Below are 18,783 nucleotides of genomic sequence, written 5' to 3' on the forward strand. Positions count from 1 at the left end.
TAAACTTCGGATCAACCAACTTTGTGTGTGTATGTTTGTCTGTGTATATTCTTGTGTGTAAGTCTGTGTAAGTTTTTGTATGCGTGTGTGTGTTTGGTGGTTTCGGTGAGTGACAAAATTTATATTCAGAAGCCGAGCAGTGTAAGATTAGTGGTGGGGGCGTGGTGTACGGCGGGGGAGGGGGGATGCTACCCTCCCGCCCTGGGACTAACACCACCGACTCCATGTTCTCCCCCTCCTCCTCAGAACCCCAGCACAAAGTAATCCCTTTTGATTTTTCCAGCACAGACTCAAGGCTCTTATGTGATAATTTCTATACAAACGGCGGCGGCGGTAATAGCAGCAGTGGGGTGCCAAAAATGCCGCCGCTTCCGTCGATACCCGCTCCGCTCGGCCTACACCACATACCGCCGCCGTTAGGCCTCGAACCGCCGCCGCCATTACTTTCCGGGCTGCAACAACCGTCTCCACCGTCGACTGTGAGCTTAACGGCGGGTGTGCCGACAGTTGGGCTCCAGGTGCCCCCGCCACTAGGACTTCACGGGCCCATAGTTTCAGAACCTGGTCAAGCCAAACTTCACCACCATTATCTTCAGGTTACGATTGTATCAAAACTTTGGCTTCCTAAAAAAGTTTAACAATGTCCTTGTTGAGAATATAACTTTAACTTAATATCATCCATTTATTATGTAAAGCTTTGCACAAAATAACAAATAGAATATTATTTTAAATCGTTCTATGCAATTAAAATGAAAAACTGTTTAGTAATAGTTATTTCTCGCATCGTATTACCCAGCTGTTTAAAAATCCGCATGAAAACTAAAGGAACGACGCATGCATACGACGCAATACCATTATTTTCCTCGATGTAAAAAAACGGCTCATGTACACGCATTTGAGCTTATACGATGCTTTTTTATTATTTTTCTCGATATGCTCATACGACGTACGTGTTTTTAAATGCATCGCAATTTGGACCAGTTTTGTGATGGAAAAATGAAAAATGCGTTGGGTTTTATTTAATATTTATTCGGGGAAAAAAAATAAAATTACGCCGTACGCATCATATGAGTAAGTCATTTTTTTTATAAAATTGGTTGGTGTTATATTATAAAACACCAGGTTTATTTATTTGAGACAAAAAAATAAAATTAGCCGTTTGCATCGTGTTGGTTTGGGCTAGACGCTACAAAATATTAAATAATATTTAACGACCAAACGATACAAATTATTAGGAGGGGAAACTTTATTCCCTCCCATTGCATTGGCATAAAATAAGAATTAGAAAGAGGGGGGTAGGTTTCTGGTAAAATCCGTAAAGGTGTATTTTTTAAGCTTTAAAAATAGTAGTAGGACGATCGATAATATTCACTAAATATGTGTATTTCTTATTGAAAAGAACTATGACAAAAATTTTTTTAAAAGTTAACATAAATTTTTATCGTTCAACTACTGTTTTTAACTTATAGCACATAACCTTTACGGATTTTACCAGAAACCTACCCCCCTCTTGAAATTGTCATATTAATAAAATTCTTACCTTTAAAAATTATAAAACTTTTATTTAAGATATGACGATTAGAATTCTCCTTTCAAAATATAGCAACAAAAGAAAGATAAATGTTTTTAAATCCATTTACCTTTCCCCCATCGCGATTTTGAACGAAGCTCTTTAATTGATTTAATCTTCACACAAATTACATTTGACATCTAAGATTGTATTGTCTGTTTCTTAATTTTCATTTTTATATCACAAACTATTTTTGTTGTTGTTATTTTGCTGGTTGAGTCACGAGTGTATACAGTATACTACCGTCTACGACTACCTGTGTACTTGTAGCTAGTAGTGGCTAGCCACAGAGGTACCAGATTTTTAATTAGAAATATATATAATTATACTTTTAAAAACACTAGTTTACAAATTATTCGGTGTTTTTAAATAAAATGTTTTAGAATTTGAATTAAAATAAAACTATTCAATTATTTTTAATGACATTTTATTTTATTTTTATGAGGTTACCCTGTTATGCTAGCAGACAAATTAACTCACATAGTGTACACTGGGTCCCGCAACACCCATGCCACACTAGCAAAACAATAACAAAACAGGGGTAAACGCGGGAAAGTGTTGCGCAGCCCTAGCTTTGTTCATAACCACCCCCATCCCATCCAATTGGTGTCCCCCCCCCCACACATGTTTCCCCTCCTCTTTTTTATTTTTTTAAGGCTATTTCCCCCCCTACAAATCCTCCCTTTTTATCGACGCAAATTACCGGTTGAGTATAAAGAAATTACACATTTTTTTGTAAGTAAAATCCCTATTTAAATAATATTGCTTGCATCATTTCATAAAGTCACGTCATATTTATTTCAATTTAACGACGTCATATACGACGTAGAAGTTGTTATTTTTTTAAATTAAACTACACTAACAAATTAGCTACATTTTTTAAAATTTGTCAACGCTTCTGTGCGTCGTGTGTGTTGTTATTTTTATGGAAGAAAATGGAAAGATGTAACAAGTAACAATTTTATCAAATTCTCAACGTGTTAATAAGGCAATAGCGTTACATTTTCTTATAAACCGACGCATTTCTAATAATGTAACATATGAATGTGTCGTTCAGCCATCCTCGATGCGGCTTTTTGAAAAGCTGGGTATAAACGGCTTTCGCGGATATAGAAAGTACAAATATAAGATTAAAACTAGTTTTTTTAGCCCCGAGGTGCCGGAGGCACTGGCTAAAAAAACTTGTTTTAATCTTATGATTGTACATTTTTATATTCGTAGAAAGCCGTTTATAATACGATGCTAGACATAGTTTTTTCATATTGATGAGAACCGGTTCCTATCCACCGGATTCGAATGAATACGAGAAAAATATTTACAATAAAAATTTTTGCTTTAAATGTTTTACCAGTATGGCTTCGAAATTGATTGATATCCGTTGCATTGGATTAGAACCGATTTTCAGCCATACTGAAAAATCATGTGTAGCATCGTATTACAGACAATTTTCCATTAAAATTAAAATCAAAACCAGTTTGTCAGCCCAGGCCTTTGACCCTTTGGTCTAATAAAACTGGTTTAAATTTTTTATATTTTATTTTATTTCAAATAACTATCATATCATTTGAAATAGTATTTTTCAGCAATTTTTTTTTGTCTGAAACGAAACCTTCCAATTGTTATTTTGGTACTTCTATCACTTATGCTTGAACAAATAGAAAAAGTTTGTTCGTGTAATGGGGCAAACTTGAATATATGGAGAGGAAACTTAAAAACTTTAATTTTACTAGTTGAATACGCTCAGAGAATAAAGGGATAATGTATGCAAATGTTTCATAAAATATTACATAGTATTACTATTAGCATATAAAATATTGAAAAATACTGATCCAAATTGGTTGCACTTTTGAGGAAAACTTCAAAAATGTCTTTGGGTGGTTCGTCTATTTTCCAGACATCTAAACCAAGGACATCCAAGCTTTTTTTTTTGGGGGGGGGGATATTTATAAGGGGGGGGGGGTAATTTGAAAAAAAAATCATTTAGGGAGGATTATCACCACTTTACACCATCCCCCCTTGGACGTCACTGATCCCCACGCCCTCCACTAGAGGACTATAATTACATAAATCAAATCGAGAATAAATCATCAAATTCCACCTACTTTTCGTGGAGCCTAAACATAATGAAACTCGACTATCCAAACTTAACCTAACCTAACTTATCTGATCTAATTCAAAATTGAAAAGTTCCTACCTATACTAAGTGAAAACCTTGAAAATAACCTTTTCACGGCAAAGTTTTGTATACAAGGTTCGGAAGGAGCTGCATGAGTGGTTTGACAAGCGACACAAAGGTGCTGACGACATACCACCCAGAAAGGAGGAAGGTGGCACAGACTTCGACAAATCAAAACTGAAGCTGGATAAATATTCTAGGAGAGAAACACTTCAAACTTCCAGAAAAGGTAAAAAATTAAAAAATGTTATAATAAAAAACATGTAAAGACCACACAGGGATTGTTCAATCCTTATTATAAAGTGACAGGATAGTTGTCTGTCTGTACCGAAGGATCTCGATAACCGCTGAACCGATATGGTTCTCCTTTACAGGGTCTTTAAAAGATTATAACTATTTTGGGGAAGTGTACCACCACCCTCCCAAAGAAATCGCCCCTGGAAAAAATTATCTCATCAAAAAAATATATAATTTTAAGGAAGAAAAATTTTTACTTGTAAATCCAAAATAAAAATTAAATAAATTAACGAATACAACTTCCCCTTCCTAAGTGCCCCTATAAAATTGTGTCTTTCGTTGATGGTAAATATTTATTGTAATAGAGAGTGTAAAAACATCTGATTTTCAATGTCCTTTTCTCCCTGAGAGATCATTGATTCAAAATTAGTCTTCCAAAAATCTAATTTAAGTACAAAATCTGTATTGTGTAGCTTTAAATATTTTTGAAGTTATTCCTTCTTTTTCAAATATTTTAAAATGTAAGAAATTAAAACGGAAAACACATTAAAAATATTTTGTTTGTAAAAATATATTATAATACAATCAGCTTCTACCATGTACAATTTATCCAACCATTTTTTATAGTACTAACGTTATTTATAAATATATTTTTTTCAGAAAAGAAGTAAATCTTTTTCATAATTATCCTTAAATGTTTAGGAATAGACGTAATATATCTATTTTTCGTCAAATTAAAAAAAGGGATTTTTAACGTACATAAGAAAAGCTTTATCATAAGATATGCGACAATTTATAGCTGTCTCATAATGCGAACGTACCAAGATCTAAAAAAAATTTAAATATTAAAATGTCTTGAATGTACCTGTTGGCTGAATAAAACAGTATATCTCTATTTGTTCAGGTGCCGAAAGTGATGTTAGCAGTGATAGATATTTTTCATCTCCGCGCCCCTGTGATACTAGGAATTTATTTTTGTTCCAATTATATCATAGTCATAATAAATGTATAAGTATAGATGCATAAACCATACAACTACCAGGTTCCAGTGGTGGAGAAATTTTATATTCGTCTGCTAGCAAATTGCTTTCTGCTTTTTTTTTGTAGCAAATTCGCTGTGTTGACATTTTAGACGCTATTGACTGATATTTAAAAACCTAATTGAAAGTCGACATAGGGTCCCCATACATTTATTTATCCCCTCTATTCTTTTACTTTAAAACAATGATAATGCGGCTCCTCTAAAGATATTTACTTTTTATGTAAAAAAAGACATTCAATGTTTTAAATTGATATAATGGAATATTTCTGTAATACTGTTTATTACCTAAAAGAATATCTCTTTTTTTTGTGGTTTAAGTATTTATTGGTATTTATCTTTTTAAACACTAACGACATCGCCCATTGCATCTAGGGGCTTTGTATTCAAAGGAGGGGGGAGTTTGGGGACAGGAAAATAGAATACATCTTTCACATGACTTGAATATACAAATAATAGCCTGAAACCTTGAATATCAGAGCATATATTAAGAATTATCATTAACTTTTAATTGAAATAGTGTTTTAAAATCATTTTGAAATATTTACAAAAATAAATGAATATTGTTATGACAGGCAACAATTTCCTGACCCTGTTTTTTCCTCCACCCTAGAAGATACAGAAGAAAATAGGCATATGATTAATCTTCTTAAAAACCCACACAGGTAATCAAGGACGTCCAAGGGGGGGGGGGTAAAGTGGTGATTATCCCCCCTCCCCCCAAAAAACAAAAAGACTTGGAGGCCCCTGCAGGTAATGCATCCAGTAGAATATGTGATATTTTTGCTACATGGATATTGTTTATTGGTCAGTTCGTTCATCCAGTAGGAGGGAAGGTTAGGGGAGATGATCGTAATTTTAGCCAGCTACAAGTTTCACTTTATTAGAGTATATGATAATTTGGTATAAGATCCTAGTACATAATAAATCCATCCATGAAGCAACTCTATTTTTGTACGTCAACTTGTTGTTCATAAGAAGGATATTAATAAAGATTTGCATATAACTCATGCATGCAAGTCCGTTAGACAATAGCGATTTTGCGTAGCAACTTTATATTTTAATTGTGCGGGTCTGTACGTCCACTTGCTATTCGTAAGGATACAGAGGAAAACCCATAGCTGTATTAGTATTGTAAGTGTGGCAACTTGATAAATAATCCCAATCCTTTGACCCTAGCAATTTTGGGTAAAACTTATTGTCTAAGTGTAGTAATTCTATAATTTATTTATATGTCTGTAAATCTGCTTGTTGCTCTAAGACATAGATTAGAAGCGTAGCTACTTCATATAAGGAATTATAAAAGTATGTTTATCTCACTGAATTAATTGTTTTATAATATTACAGGAAACCAATAGAAGTGGATGCCCGAGAATTTCGGGTTCTATCAGAAAAATTGCTCAGAGAACAGAAGGCTGCAGGTATTGTCTTTAAAACCCAATTTCTAAATTAAATACTTTAATATTTTCTTTATTTGATAACCATGCCATAATAGTTATTTATCGCAGTTTTGTTAGCCCCGAGAGGCCGAAGGCCTGGGCTAATTGTATGATTTTAATGTTCGAAAAAAAGTGTATGTAATACGATACGTTACATGATTTTTGAGTTTTGCTGAGAACTTGTTTTAATTCAACGGATAGTAATCGGATTCGAAGTCATTTTTTAACAGATATTATTTTATCGATCTTTAAAATGTTTCATTGGTAGAAAAGTTTAAAGCACAATTAACAAAATTGAATGTTATTGTTTTTTTTTCAGAGCAACAACAGCACATAGAGCTGGCAAATCTGAACACAAACGGCAGCACAGCTGTTAGTGACCATCAGCACTATGGCAGCAGCGTAGCTGACCTACACTACGGCAGCAGCAGTACTGCTGACCAACATTACCATCCGGTAGCTGACTTTATAAGTGATATCACAAAAGAGTCACCGTCGCCAGTTAGCGCCAGAGGTGATATTAGAGCTGAAGTCGCTGTTGAACGAACAACGCCGAAATCAACGGCAGAAAAGTACAGCAGTGAAGTAACAACGCGTAAATCGCGGCGGGAATATTATGAGATGGAAAAGCAGCGGTCCTCGCGTAAGTCAACGCGCAACAGCGGCGGCCAAACCGGTGAAAGTCCAGATAATTTGGATTCGGCCGCCGCAATTGCCGCGTCCATACCTGAACGACAATCGCCGACATCGATACCGTTGCCCCGCCACAGCCTTGACCACCATCCGCTTATTCCAACGTCTCAATCTCAAAGTGCCAAAGATAACGGTGTGGGAGGTGTGGGACTGTACGACCACCATCGGTATTTGTCCCCGCCTCCGGTGGCCGCCATAAAAGAGCCCACGCCGCGAACTTCCAAACGTGATCAGCGGGCTTCAGTTGATTCAGAGGTAAGATTTTTCTATGTAAACAAGAACGATTATGTTCTTGTATAACCAAGATATCTGAGGAGAAGTGTCATGAGTGATGTCATAAATATACGTCTAAGAGGGAAAGATAAGAGGAGAAGGGGGAAAGGAAACGTGTTTTTATGACGTCAGACATGACATTTTCTGTTCTTATTTTTTTTATATAAAAAAGAAAAAGTTTCACCCAATATGCATCTCACTTTTCCATCTATAATTTGTCAGGACCAGAACATTTAAAATTTAGTTTAATAACAATAAGTCTGCAATTTTGTTTTAAATAAAGAAACTTATTGACTGGCGGAAATTCATAAAGAAAATTTATCTAATATATAATACAGTTTGGAATACATTTTTTTTGCAATATTGTTAACTCTTAATGAAATGCACTCTCAATTTATTTTTTAATATATTGCAACAAATCTCCTAAATTATGTGCTATAATTTCTAATAATTGTTCATTGTACTATTTTTTGACTGTTTGACCCACTTAATATTATAAAAAATAAGAACGATCATCACCATAAAAAGCGCAACAAAACAATTAAGTTAGTTATCAATAGAACAGTAAACTGGACTAAAGTAATCAAAAATATCAATCTTTTTAAAGAAAGATATTTTAAAAGTGATATAGTGTAAGATGCATCTATGTTTGATTTATATATTCAAAATTTAAAAAAATTTCCTTGCTTTTTATCTTTAACCGTGCCTACCACCACAAACATTAAATGAATCTAATAAAATAAATGCCTAATTTGTGATTTTACATAATTTTAGGATTTGATATCCCTTGATGAACGATACGACGCGCCTGAAGAGGTTAGGCTTCCCATGGCTGAGCTAGAGTGTCTACACGATGCAGAGAGAAAAGAACTTTCTAGAGAGTCACACGAGAAGAAGAAAAAGGACGATAAAGACCGGGACAAACGGAAAAGTGATAAAAAGCACAGCCATGGCGAGTCTAAAAGCCGGAAGTCCAAGTCTAAACGCGAGGATAAGGATGGTTACAGAGAGCGGAGTCATAGGAACAGAGAGGAGAAGGAGGTGATTACTGAGTTTGCTTCTGATGACAGGTTTATTGTGGAAAGAGATGATAAGGAATTGTTGGAAAAAGAGGATAAAGAATGGCTCAAGGCAAGGATTATAGTTTTAGTCAAAAAAGAATGTTGATTAATATTCTTAAATAACTTTTTGGCCAAACTTCCTCATCTCACTAAATCATGTGTTTTATTAATCACTAACGGTTATGTCGATGGAGTCCTTTTTGACACTTGAGGGAAGATAATGTCCGACCCTCCACTTAACATATCAATATTAATAAAAAACGTTTTAAAAATATGTGGGGGGGCGGGGGGTCAAGGAGAACCATATCGGTCCAGTGTGGTTAGTTCGAGATCCTTTGATACAAACCAACAGATAGGCATCTAGTTAATTTTATCTATAGGATAGAACTACATCATAAAAATGAACTTTATCGATGATTTTAGAATTTTCAGAATATCCCTCCATTCTTTATTGTATAGTATTATACTAAGCTGTGCTGTTGAAAAGGGTTATCTAAGTCTTTAAATGGTAGTACATAATCCTTGATCCCAGGAACGGCTGTTGGAAGAGTTTGACCGCCAGGACAAGGTGCAGTCCAAGTCCAGCAGGTCACACGAATCCGGTGGCAAGTCGGAAAAATCTTCCAGGTCAAAGCACAAACACAAGGACGAGAAGTCTCGAAGTAAGCGGAAAGAAAGTGACTGCTTTAGTCCGCGGAGTAGGGGTACAACGTCGGGCAAAGAAAAGTTTGATCCTGATACTTCTGGAAGCAGGTAATCCGTCAGATAATTATTCATACGTTTATTTATTTTTATTAAAATGGCATCACTTGAAATATGATGCTTTGTTCCAGTTTGTTATTACCTTACTTTTTACATTAATTTATTTTACTTTATTGAATTTTGATTGGTTGTTTTAGAGTTCTAACTCTTCTATGGCATGTCTCCAAAAACACAAATTCCATCGTAAAAAACGTCATCTTTAAACAACGCCATCATAAAAAAAACATCATATTATAAACATTTTCCATAAAGCAAAAGTTTCATTTTAGTAGCACTCTATAATTATCGTCTATCTGTCTTTCTGTCTCATGTACTATGCACAAATTAATTAAAGTTGATTTTCTATCAATCATTTAGAGAAATACAAGTACTATTAATTTTATTCTACATAAGTGGTAATTAATCATCTTTTGGTACGTACATCAATTTATCCTCCATTATCTTATCCATGGTTCAATCCCCTTATTCACTAAACATTTCACCCATTTTTTGTATAGAAAATCCTCAAGAGAGCCATTGCACCGAGCGTGTATGCACTCTAGTACAGCTATCAACATGACTGACTCTGAGCTGGAGGCGCATGCAGCTACATCAACCAGGCCTGCCACTCAGATGGATACGGATACAGGTATAGTTGCGTGGATACTCTATAAGTAGGATATGTCTTTTTATTTTCGGTTGATTTTTAAATAAAGAGGCCATTAACAACAATTTGGCTAGTATATAAGTTAGGGTTTCTTAAGTCTTACATATTCCTTTAAATATATTGAGACCCTAACTCCTAGGCTAGCCTTTGAAATTTAATGGGATATGGTCAATTTAATGTTTTATAGTAATAACTAGTGGCTGATCCCCTAGCATCTAGGGGCTCTTTTTTTATGGGGCATGGTAATGCTTTTTAAAAAGCCTGAAACCACGCCAAGGTTGAAATACAAAAATAAGATGATATGGTGAGAGGAAAGTGACAGTGAAATGTAATTTATACTGCTCTCATGAGTTTTTGAAACACCTTAAATCATTCGTTGACTAAAAAACTTTTGGGCCTTTACTTGGTCTCGATTTGGTACAAACTAACAGTATCTAAACACATCAACCAATGATTTTAATCTAAAGTTGGGTTACTTATGTTAATCATCATTAAGATATCTGGTTATATAGTAATCTTGTATCTAGGAATGTGTCACTGCCACACAGGGAAGGAGCATGGACATAGTGGACACGGAGGTCATGAACATGAACACCATCATCATGGTGGACCTTCCAGGTATAGTACTACAGAACTACATGGACATGGTGGGCACGGAGGTCATGAACATAAACACTATTATCATGGTCGACCTTCCAGGTATAGTACCAGAGTACTCCATTTACAAGGTGGAAACGGTGGTCATGAACATGAACACCATCATCATAGTCGACCTTCCAGGTATAGTACCAGAGTACTACATGGACAGGGTGGACAAGGAGGTCATGAACATGAACACCATTATCATGGTCGACCTTCCATGTATTGTATCAGAGTAATACAAGGACAGTTTGGACAAGGAGGTCATAAACATGAATACCATCATCATGGTGGACCTTCCAGGTATTGTACTACAGTACTAGATAAATATGGTGGGCACGGAGGTCATGAACATGAACACCATCATTATGGTGGTCCTTCCAGGTTTAGAACCACAGTAATACTTGGACATGATAGAAACGGAGTTCATGAACATCATCATTATGGTCTACCTTCCAGGTAAAGTACTACAGTACTACATGGACATGGTGGACACGAAGGTCATGAACCTGAACATCATCATCATGGTGGACCTTCCAGGTAAAGTACTACAAGGACATTGTGGACATGGAGGTCATAAACATGAACACCATCATCATAGTGGACCTTCCAGGTATAGTAATACAGGTCTTAACTGGCCAAGCACTGAAACTAACTGGTTCTATCCGTGAAAAAAGGCATATCTTCTAGCCCGTCCACCCATTTTTCCCCCTTATTCTTAAAATTAATTGGGTTGTCGAATTCATCTCCCCCATCCTCAAGTGTCCCCTAGAGGCCTCTAGGGACGTAGACGCTAGTAAAAAAATTTTCTATTGATTTTATGTTTAATTTCAGGGATATGGTTGACTCACGGCAGGACCACCACGAGTATCTCAGCTCATTCGGGGGCCGCCACTCCCGCAAGAGCAAAGACCTTACCCCGCCCCGCAACTCAACCATCCCGCGCGACAAATCACCCTCCACGCACACGTGGAAGTCTTCCACGATGCCGCGACGATATTCACCATCGCCGCTGCCGCCTAAATCTGGCGAGCTGTTGCCGACTTCACCGCCGCCGTATGTGCATCCCAAGGATAAGGATTGTGAGTGTCAATGTGAATGCAGAAGTTCCTATTATCATAGCCATGAGGTAAGACTTAATTATAGAGTAGCGACAACGTTCACAGAAATTTATTTAAAAATTGTTAGAAATTCACAGAATTTTTTTTGAAAGATACATATATCTATTCCAATTGTTATTAATTGTAATAACACAAAAACAGCTCATTTTATGAATTAGAAAAGGTATATTTTTGTAAAATACATGTGTATCCATATACAGAAATTGTTTGTAAGTATTTGGTAAAATAGTGCAAATCATTCATTTTTGCCAAACAAAACTTTCATATTGATATGATACAATCGGGCGCGTGCTCAGGACTTAAAGAAGGGTGCGTTAGGTTTCAGGAATGTAGGGGCTATGTAATACACTAGTCCATAAAATTTTATAAGAACGATTTTATTAAGTTTCATTAAGTTACACTCAATTAGGGGGTTGTATCGTGATTTCGGATAGTTCGAAAATTCAACTGAGCTAATGTAGTGGGGAGTAAAGTACACCCTCTTATTTGCGTCAGTGTGGGTGTTGTAACCCCCTTCAACACGCCCCTTGATTCAATCATATAACTTTATACAAAGATTTATTTCAAGGCTCTTTACAAAACTTGAATTCATATTTATTGGATATACAAATAAACAGGGTCATGAACATGTATTTAGCATTTCATAATTTTTTTCAACCACTTTTGAGGAATTGATGTATTGCTCAAAGATTCTGAACTTTACTTTGACGACAAAAATCGTTTAATATATTGTAAATATATTAAAAGATTATTATGAGAGAGTTAAAATAGATATTGGCTCTTGAGAAAAATTATCGGTGCTAAAAATAGACCTAAATAGGAAATATGTATTAACAAAAAACTTCTTCAGCTTTCTTATACAGCTTTTGTTTGTTTTCTATAATAGGAAAATATCCTATATAATGACGGTTCCTTTACATTTAAATCTTCTTATATAACAGTAGAAAATAAAGTAAAAACCCCTGAAACTGTATTATCATACCACAATGACTTACAGACTGTGGGATGTAACTTTGAACAAAATAGCTTGGGCCTATATTTTCTATAATATAATCAAAACATAAAGTTTGATAAAAAGAACGGGGCATAAAATATATATCTCACAAATCTTAGCAAATAATCCTATACTATAAAGAAGCTAACTGTTTTTGTGTTACTTAGAATTTTTATTACATCTTTAAGGAAGTTTCAAAATGCTCTTTACTAAGAGGATAAAATAATGGACGATAAACTGACCATTATAAAGAAATGCATCTTCTGAGGATATAATAATTGAATAATTGGCGAGAAAGTTTAAAAATTTTGGGACTGCCATGTACCAATCTCCCTGCCAAAATATTTTTTAAATTACCATTGCATTGGTATGAAGGGGGGAATTGAATGAAATGGGTTTAAGGCATATCACATTTGAAGATTTTTTTGCTTCTGCGATACTTATAAGCATTACCTTTTTTTATCTAATCCTTCCATGTAACTCATGCTAAAAAGACGTATATAACACATTTTCTCTAGCAAAAAATTAACAGAATTTGTTGTAAATACTAAATACAATTACCTATCTTTAATTAAAACTAATGTTTATAGTAAAAAGTCAGTCAGACAAAATTAAAAGACAGGGACAAAAAAATTTAGTATATAGTTAAGGAAAAATAACTATCCAATTATTTAAAAGTAACGTGATTTCTGTCTGTCTGTTTGTACCGTGTGATCTAGCTAACCCTGTTCTTTACCGTGTAGCGTCTCATAGGTCCAGGAAAGGTTAAAACCATGGAGGGAACAACCGCCCTCCCAAGAAAATTCGAACCTAGAAGAAATATCCCTCCAGATAATTTTTTCTTTTACTTTTTCATTTTAAAACTAAAATTCAAACTTGGAGGGAGTTGACTTCCGCCCCCCCCCCCCCCCCCCAAGTGCCCCTTTAGGAGTGTAGTCGTTAGTTATCATATACAGGAATTTTGTAGTCAAAATTTATAGTCAAGATGTTGGTGGTCTTTTTGATATCAAATCAAAAATCAAATCAAATCATTTATTAACCATAAGATCATACAACTACTACCGATCTTTGGACACTCCGCCAATCGAGTTACTAGACATGTTATTTACAATTTTTATAATTCATAATAATTTAAATGATGGATTGTATTTATTTTCCATCCTAATTCATTGGACTAGTTCGAATAAAACTTATTAGAATAAAATTCGAATAAACAACACATAATTAATTTTATATTTAATAATTCTTTATTGCGGCAGGTGTCCTGCGCGTATGGCCAGGTACAGACGTAGCCCTTTAGGCTGGAGCGTGACCTCGGTGTTGGCGGTCACTATTGCTGGCCAACCATACGCCAATTACTTGACCTGTCAATCTTTAGAGCAAATAAAATTTCGATACATGACTCTAATCATGATTTATTATTGTAATAAAGTTATACTATTGATATGATATGCGGTCGTTGTGCTTGCCATTGTAAAATAGCACAAAGTTGACGTTGTAATGTCTTTAAAGGGTCCATAATATTTTTTTATATCAAAATAATTATTATTGACCATAATAACAAACCCTAATTGCTTTTAAGATATGGTCCCAATAGATTTAAACTAGATACATACTCTCTAAATCAGCCAATAGGAAAACAGTGGAGGTACAATCGGGCTATATGATTGGTTAGAAAGTGTACATATTTTGTTAAGAATTGCCAAATATTTACTCATATTTTTCGCATACTGGGTTAGCTATTTCTTAAGATAAAGCTTTCTTTGGGTAAATTATATTCTAAATTTTGTTCTTCGTATAAGGTGAAGCATATGACAAAACAAATATAATAAGTCAGCTATGAATAGCTGAATTTCTTAGGATAAAGTTAGCTTTTGGGATAATATATTGTCGAAAAATTTCGTATCTCGTTTTATTGAAATAAACTGTAAATAACTATTGTGTGCTTAGAAATTCCTTATTACGTTTGACGAATTATGGGGCCAGATTGCCCATCTATATCCACTATATCTATAAACTTCCCCTGAGTGTTGTATAAAAGAGTTATTGATAAAAAGGTGTGAACGGAGAATGATGTAAAGAGGAACAAAAGTAAACATTGTTCAAATTATATTTAGAACAAAATTCGTCAGTGACTGCGATAATTTGGGATGTTTGTACACTTTATATTATGTATTTTTAATAGATATAGTACATCTAGATAGACAATCTGGCCTCATAATCCGTGAACCTAAAATGGGTATTCCAAGCAAAGGAACCCTTTTGGTTTAAAAAAAAATATATTCCAATAATACGATCGACGAAATTTTTGGACACATAATTTATCTGAAAGATATCTTTATCCATAAAAATTTTACTATTCATAGCTAACTTCATGCTTTACATTATACAAGAGATGAAATGTTTAATTATATGACTTAGAGCCTATCCAAAGAAATGCGACTATTTATATAAATGCGAATGAAATAGAAAAATAACTGTTATTTCGTACCAAAATCTTTACACATTATTACCAATAATTAGGCAGGACTGTTTTGCAATTTCATCACTTATATCTATTGTAAATTCTCTATTTGTCTTGAAAAGTTTTTAGATAAGGAACTGATGTGATATTCATTATTTTATTATATTAAAACATACTAGAAAAACTTATAATGGAAATGTTTTTCGATTGACCTAAAATTTACATTAAAGGTATATAAAACTAACTGTACAACCCAAAAGAATTCAATATTGTTCACCAATTTTGAGGGAAAGTAGATATCAACATTTGATGGAAAATACACAATAGAATTAATGTCATTTTTATTATATTTACCAAGTGGTTAATACCTCTACAGCAAACAAATGGCGATAAAATAATACAAAAAATATTTATTTGAAAAGGAATTGTTCACGGCATACAAATGTAGTTCTCATCGATATACATCCAATTTTAAACCCTTAAGAAAATTTATTATTTACGTTTAACCCATACAGATCGGGGGGGGGGGGGGAGGGGGGTCATATTGACCCCCCCCCCCCTCTAGTTTTTTCAATGTCGTTTTTTGTAGGTAAGATAGAGAGTTGTGACTTCATGACTTTTAAGGTTTAGTAATTATACGTCGGCAAGAGTTGATCTTATAAGGATATCTGGTCTGTGTCGGTCGTGGCGTCCGGTCAAAGTCGGTTAGGTGGCACCAAATTTAGAAAAAATTATAAATAAATCTTAATTTCTTTATTATGACTTTTGTGTATAAGATAGAGACTTAAATTTTGTTTTTGGTGAATACTGGGATATCAATGAACATCTGAGAATAGTGGTGTTATTTCCCTTTGACCGCTTCCTGACCGATTTTATGTCCTGCTTTTAATATGGACTTATATTATGAATATCGTGGCCTCTATTACAGCTAGAGACCTGAAAAAATTTGTGGTACATCCTTGAGCAATAATAAACTTCCGTGAGTAGAAAGGTCGTGACCGTTTGACCACTCCTTGACCGATTTTTGACCGATTTTCTATTTCCTACCTGTAATTTTGCCGTTTGTAAGCTGCCAGCCGCCGAATTTCAAAACAGCTATAGACCAACCAAATTTTTTATGTAGTCTTTTATTGTGATCAGAAACAGATAAAAGTATTAATTGGCGCCGCCAACCGCCGTTTTACCGCCGTAACCGCCAAAAATGGCGGTTTCCGCTATTTGCCGTTTTTCGGCGATGGTCAGAAAAAGTATTTTTTTTGTTATAAAAAATAAAAGTTCCACCTAAAATTTAGTGATCCTAGCTTTAAAATTGGCCGCTCTACAGCTGTTTTAATATTTAGCGGCTGGCCGCTAAAAAGCGGCTAAGGAGCGGTCTGACTGCTATGACTAGAAAAAGTAATTTTCTCTAAATATGCACATGAACCACCAGATATTTTTTTATGTCTCTAACTGTAACAGGAGCCGATATAGAGAGGGGGGGGGTCAAATAAGCCCCCCCTGATCTATTAAGGTGGGAATTGGGGCCCGATCTGTAAGGGTTAGAGGTGTAGCCATGAGAACAAGGACGACAAAGCCTTTTTTAGGGGGAGGGGGGTACAAAATCTCATTAGAGGAGAGGGGTGAATTTCAGTTTTTCCACGCGAAGCTCAAAAATACAAGGACGACAAATTGAAGTTACGTATGAATACTAAGCATCATTTCTTACTATGTCTCTTTGTTATGCACCCCTTTTCTTTCCATTTCATTTGCTGTTATTACTTTAATATGCAAGATCTTCGCTACTTATGGACATTGCCATCCTTGTTTTTATATTTTTAATTAATTTTTTTCTGTGAAGGTTTTTCTTATTATTATTAAAGAAGGTGTATCAACTTTTTTTTATAGCTAGCCGGTTCTTTTAGTAAGTAGTAGATGTAAAAGTTTTCATAGAATTCAGATATGCAATCGGTTTTTTTGTAGACCTAATTAATTTTTTTCTGTGAAGGTTTTTCTTATTATTATTAAAGAAGGTGTATCAACTTTTTTTTTTATAGCTAGCCGGTTCTTTTAGTAAGTAGTAGATGTAAAAGTTTTCATAGAATTCAGATATGCAATCGGTTTTTTTTGTAGACCTCTTATTTTTAAAGTAATTTAAGTTTTAAAAAAAAAGATTAAGTCGATTTTAAGGTACTAAAACGCAACAAAAAAAAAAGGAAGAAAATGTCCATTATGTACAAAAATAGTAAGATCTTTAATTTGACACCTTACTTTTTGAATTTTGTCAGGTAATTATTGAAAAAATGGATTTTTTTAAACCCACGAGAATAAAAACTTTGAACTTAATTTTATCGGTAGTCACGGGATTCCTCCCCACGGGATTCCTCCCACTGGATTCCTCCCAACGGGATCCCTCCCACGGTATTCCTCCCACACAGGACTCCTCCCACACAGGATTCCTCCCAACCGGGATCCCTCCCACGGGATTCCTCCCAAACGGGATACCTCCCACGGTATTCCTCCCACACGGGATCCCTCCCACGGGATTCCTCCCAAACGGGATACCTCCCACGGTATTCCTCCCACACGGGATCCCTCCCACGGAATTCCTCCCACACGGGATCCCTCCCACGGGATTCCTCCCAAACGGGATACCTCCCACGGTATTCCTCCCACACGGGATCCCTCCCACGGGATTCCTCCCAAACGGGATACCTCCCACGGTATTCCTCCCACACGGGATCCCTCCCACGGTATTCCTCCCACACGGGATACCTCCCACGGGATTCCTCCCACACGGGATACCTCCCACGGAATTCCTCCCACACGGGATCCCTCCCAGGGGATTCCTCCCAAACAGGATACCTCCCACGGTATTCCTCCCACACGGGTTCCCTCCCATGGTATTCCTCCCACACGGGACTCCTCCCAACAATGTTTCAATTTTTTCCAATTTTCAATTTGTTAGGGTGGGGTGTCCTTCCACACCCCCGTAAAAAAAAATTTTCAAATTTTTTTTTTTTCATTTTAAAATTTTCATGGGGGGGGGTGACCTTCCACACCCCCCCAAAATTTTTTTTTTCAAATTTTTTTTTTTCATTTTAAGATTTTTTGGGGTGGGATAACCTTCCACACCCCCCTAAAAAAAATTTTTTTTTCAAATTTTTTTTTTTCCATTTTCAATTTTGTTGAGGGTGGGGTGACCTCCCACACCCCCAAATAAATTTTCATTCAATTTTCTTTTTTATTTTTAAATTTTTGGCGTTGGGGTGACCTCCCTCACCTCCATAATTTTTTTTTTCTTTCATTTTTAAATTTTTGGGGTTGGGGTGACCTCCCACACTTTTTCGGGGGTAAGGTGACCTTCCACCCCCCCTAAAAAAAAATCTTTTTAATTTTTTTTTCTTTTCTGGATTTAAAATTTTTTGGGGTGGGGTGACCTCCAACAACCCCCTAAAAATTTTTTTTCATATAAAAAAATTTTAAATGGCAAAAAATAAAAATTTGAAATATTTTTCAGGGGGTTGTGGGAGGTTACCCCATCCCCATGAAAAGTTTAAAATTTGAAAATGGAGGAAGAAAAAAAATTTTTTTTTAAGGGGGGGTGGAAGGTCACATACCTCCTATGGTATTCCTCCCAAACAGGATTTCTCCCACACAGGATCCCTCCCATGGGATTCCTCCCACACGGGA

General features: G+C 35.4%; 2 protein-coding genes across 4 annotated transcripts in view; both read left to right on the top strand.

Moving 5' to 3' along the window:
• Positions 1-18,783, top strand: part of LOC145315890 (uncharacterized) — a 262,202-nt gene that overhangs the window by 47,758 nt on the left and 195,661 nt on the right. The window lies entirely within an intron of this gene.
• LOC145315860 (uncharacterized) overlaps positions 1-18,783 on the top strand; it is a 118,774-nt gene that overhangs the window by 39,289 nt on the left and 60,702 nt on the right. For 2 of the 3 annotated variants that reach the window (XM_080156008.1, XM_080155993.1), the window contains exons 8-18: positions 130-596; positions 3,822-3,975; positions 4,888-4,946; positions 5,596-5,687; positions 6,370-6,443; positions 6,781-7,409; positions 8,202-8,558; positions 9,021-9,241; positions 9,748-9,878; positions 10,424-10,514; positions 11,370-11,664. In XM_080156008.1, the coding sequence (XP_080012134.1) occupies positions 130-596; positions 3,822-3,975; positions 4,888-4,946; positions 5,596-5,687; positions 6,370-6,443; positions 6,781-7,409; positions 8,202-8,558; positions 9,021-9,241; positions 9,748-9,878; positions 10,424-10,514; positions 11,370-11,664 (2,570 nt within the window). The remainder of the gene's footprint in view (positions 1-129; positions 597-3,821; positions 3,976-4,887; positions 4,947-5,595; positions 5,688-6,369; positions 6,444-6,780; positions 7,410-8,201; positions 8,559-9,020; positions 9,242-9,747; positions 9,879-10,423; positions 10,515-11,369; positions 11,665-18,783) is intronic. The other variant, XM_080156000.1, reaches the window with a different exon arrangement.

This window comes from Acartia tonsa, chromosome 1 (genome assembly GCF_053477335.1).
Source record: "Acartia tonsa isolate MP-2025a chromosome 1, ASM5347733v1, whole genome shotgun sequence".
Taxonomy (NCBI): Eukaryota; Metazoa; Arthropoda; class Copepoda; order Calanoida; family Acartiidae; genus Acartia; species Acartia tonsa.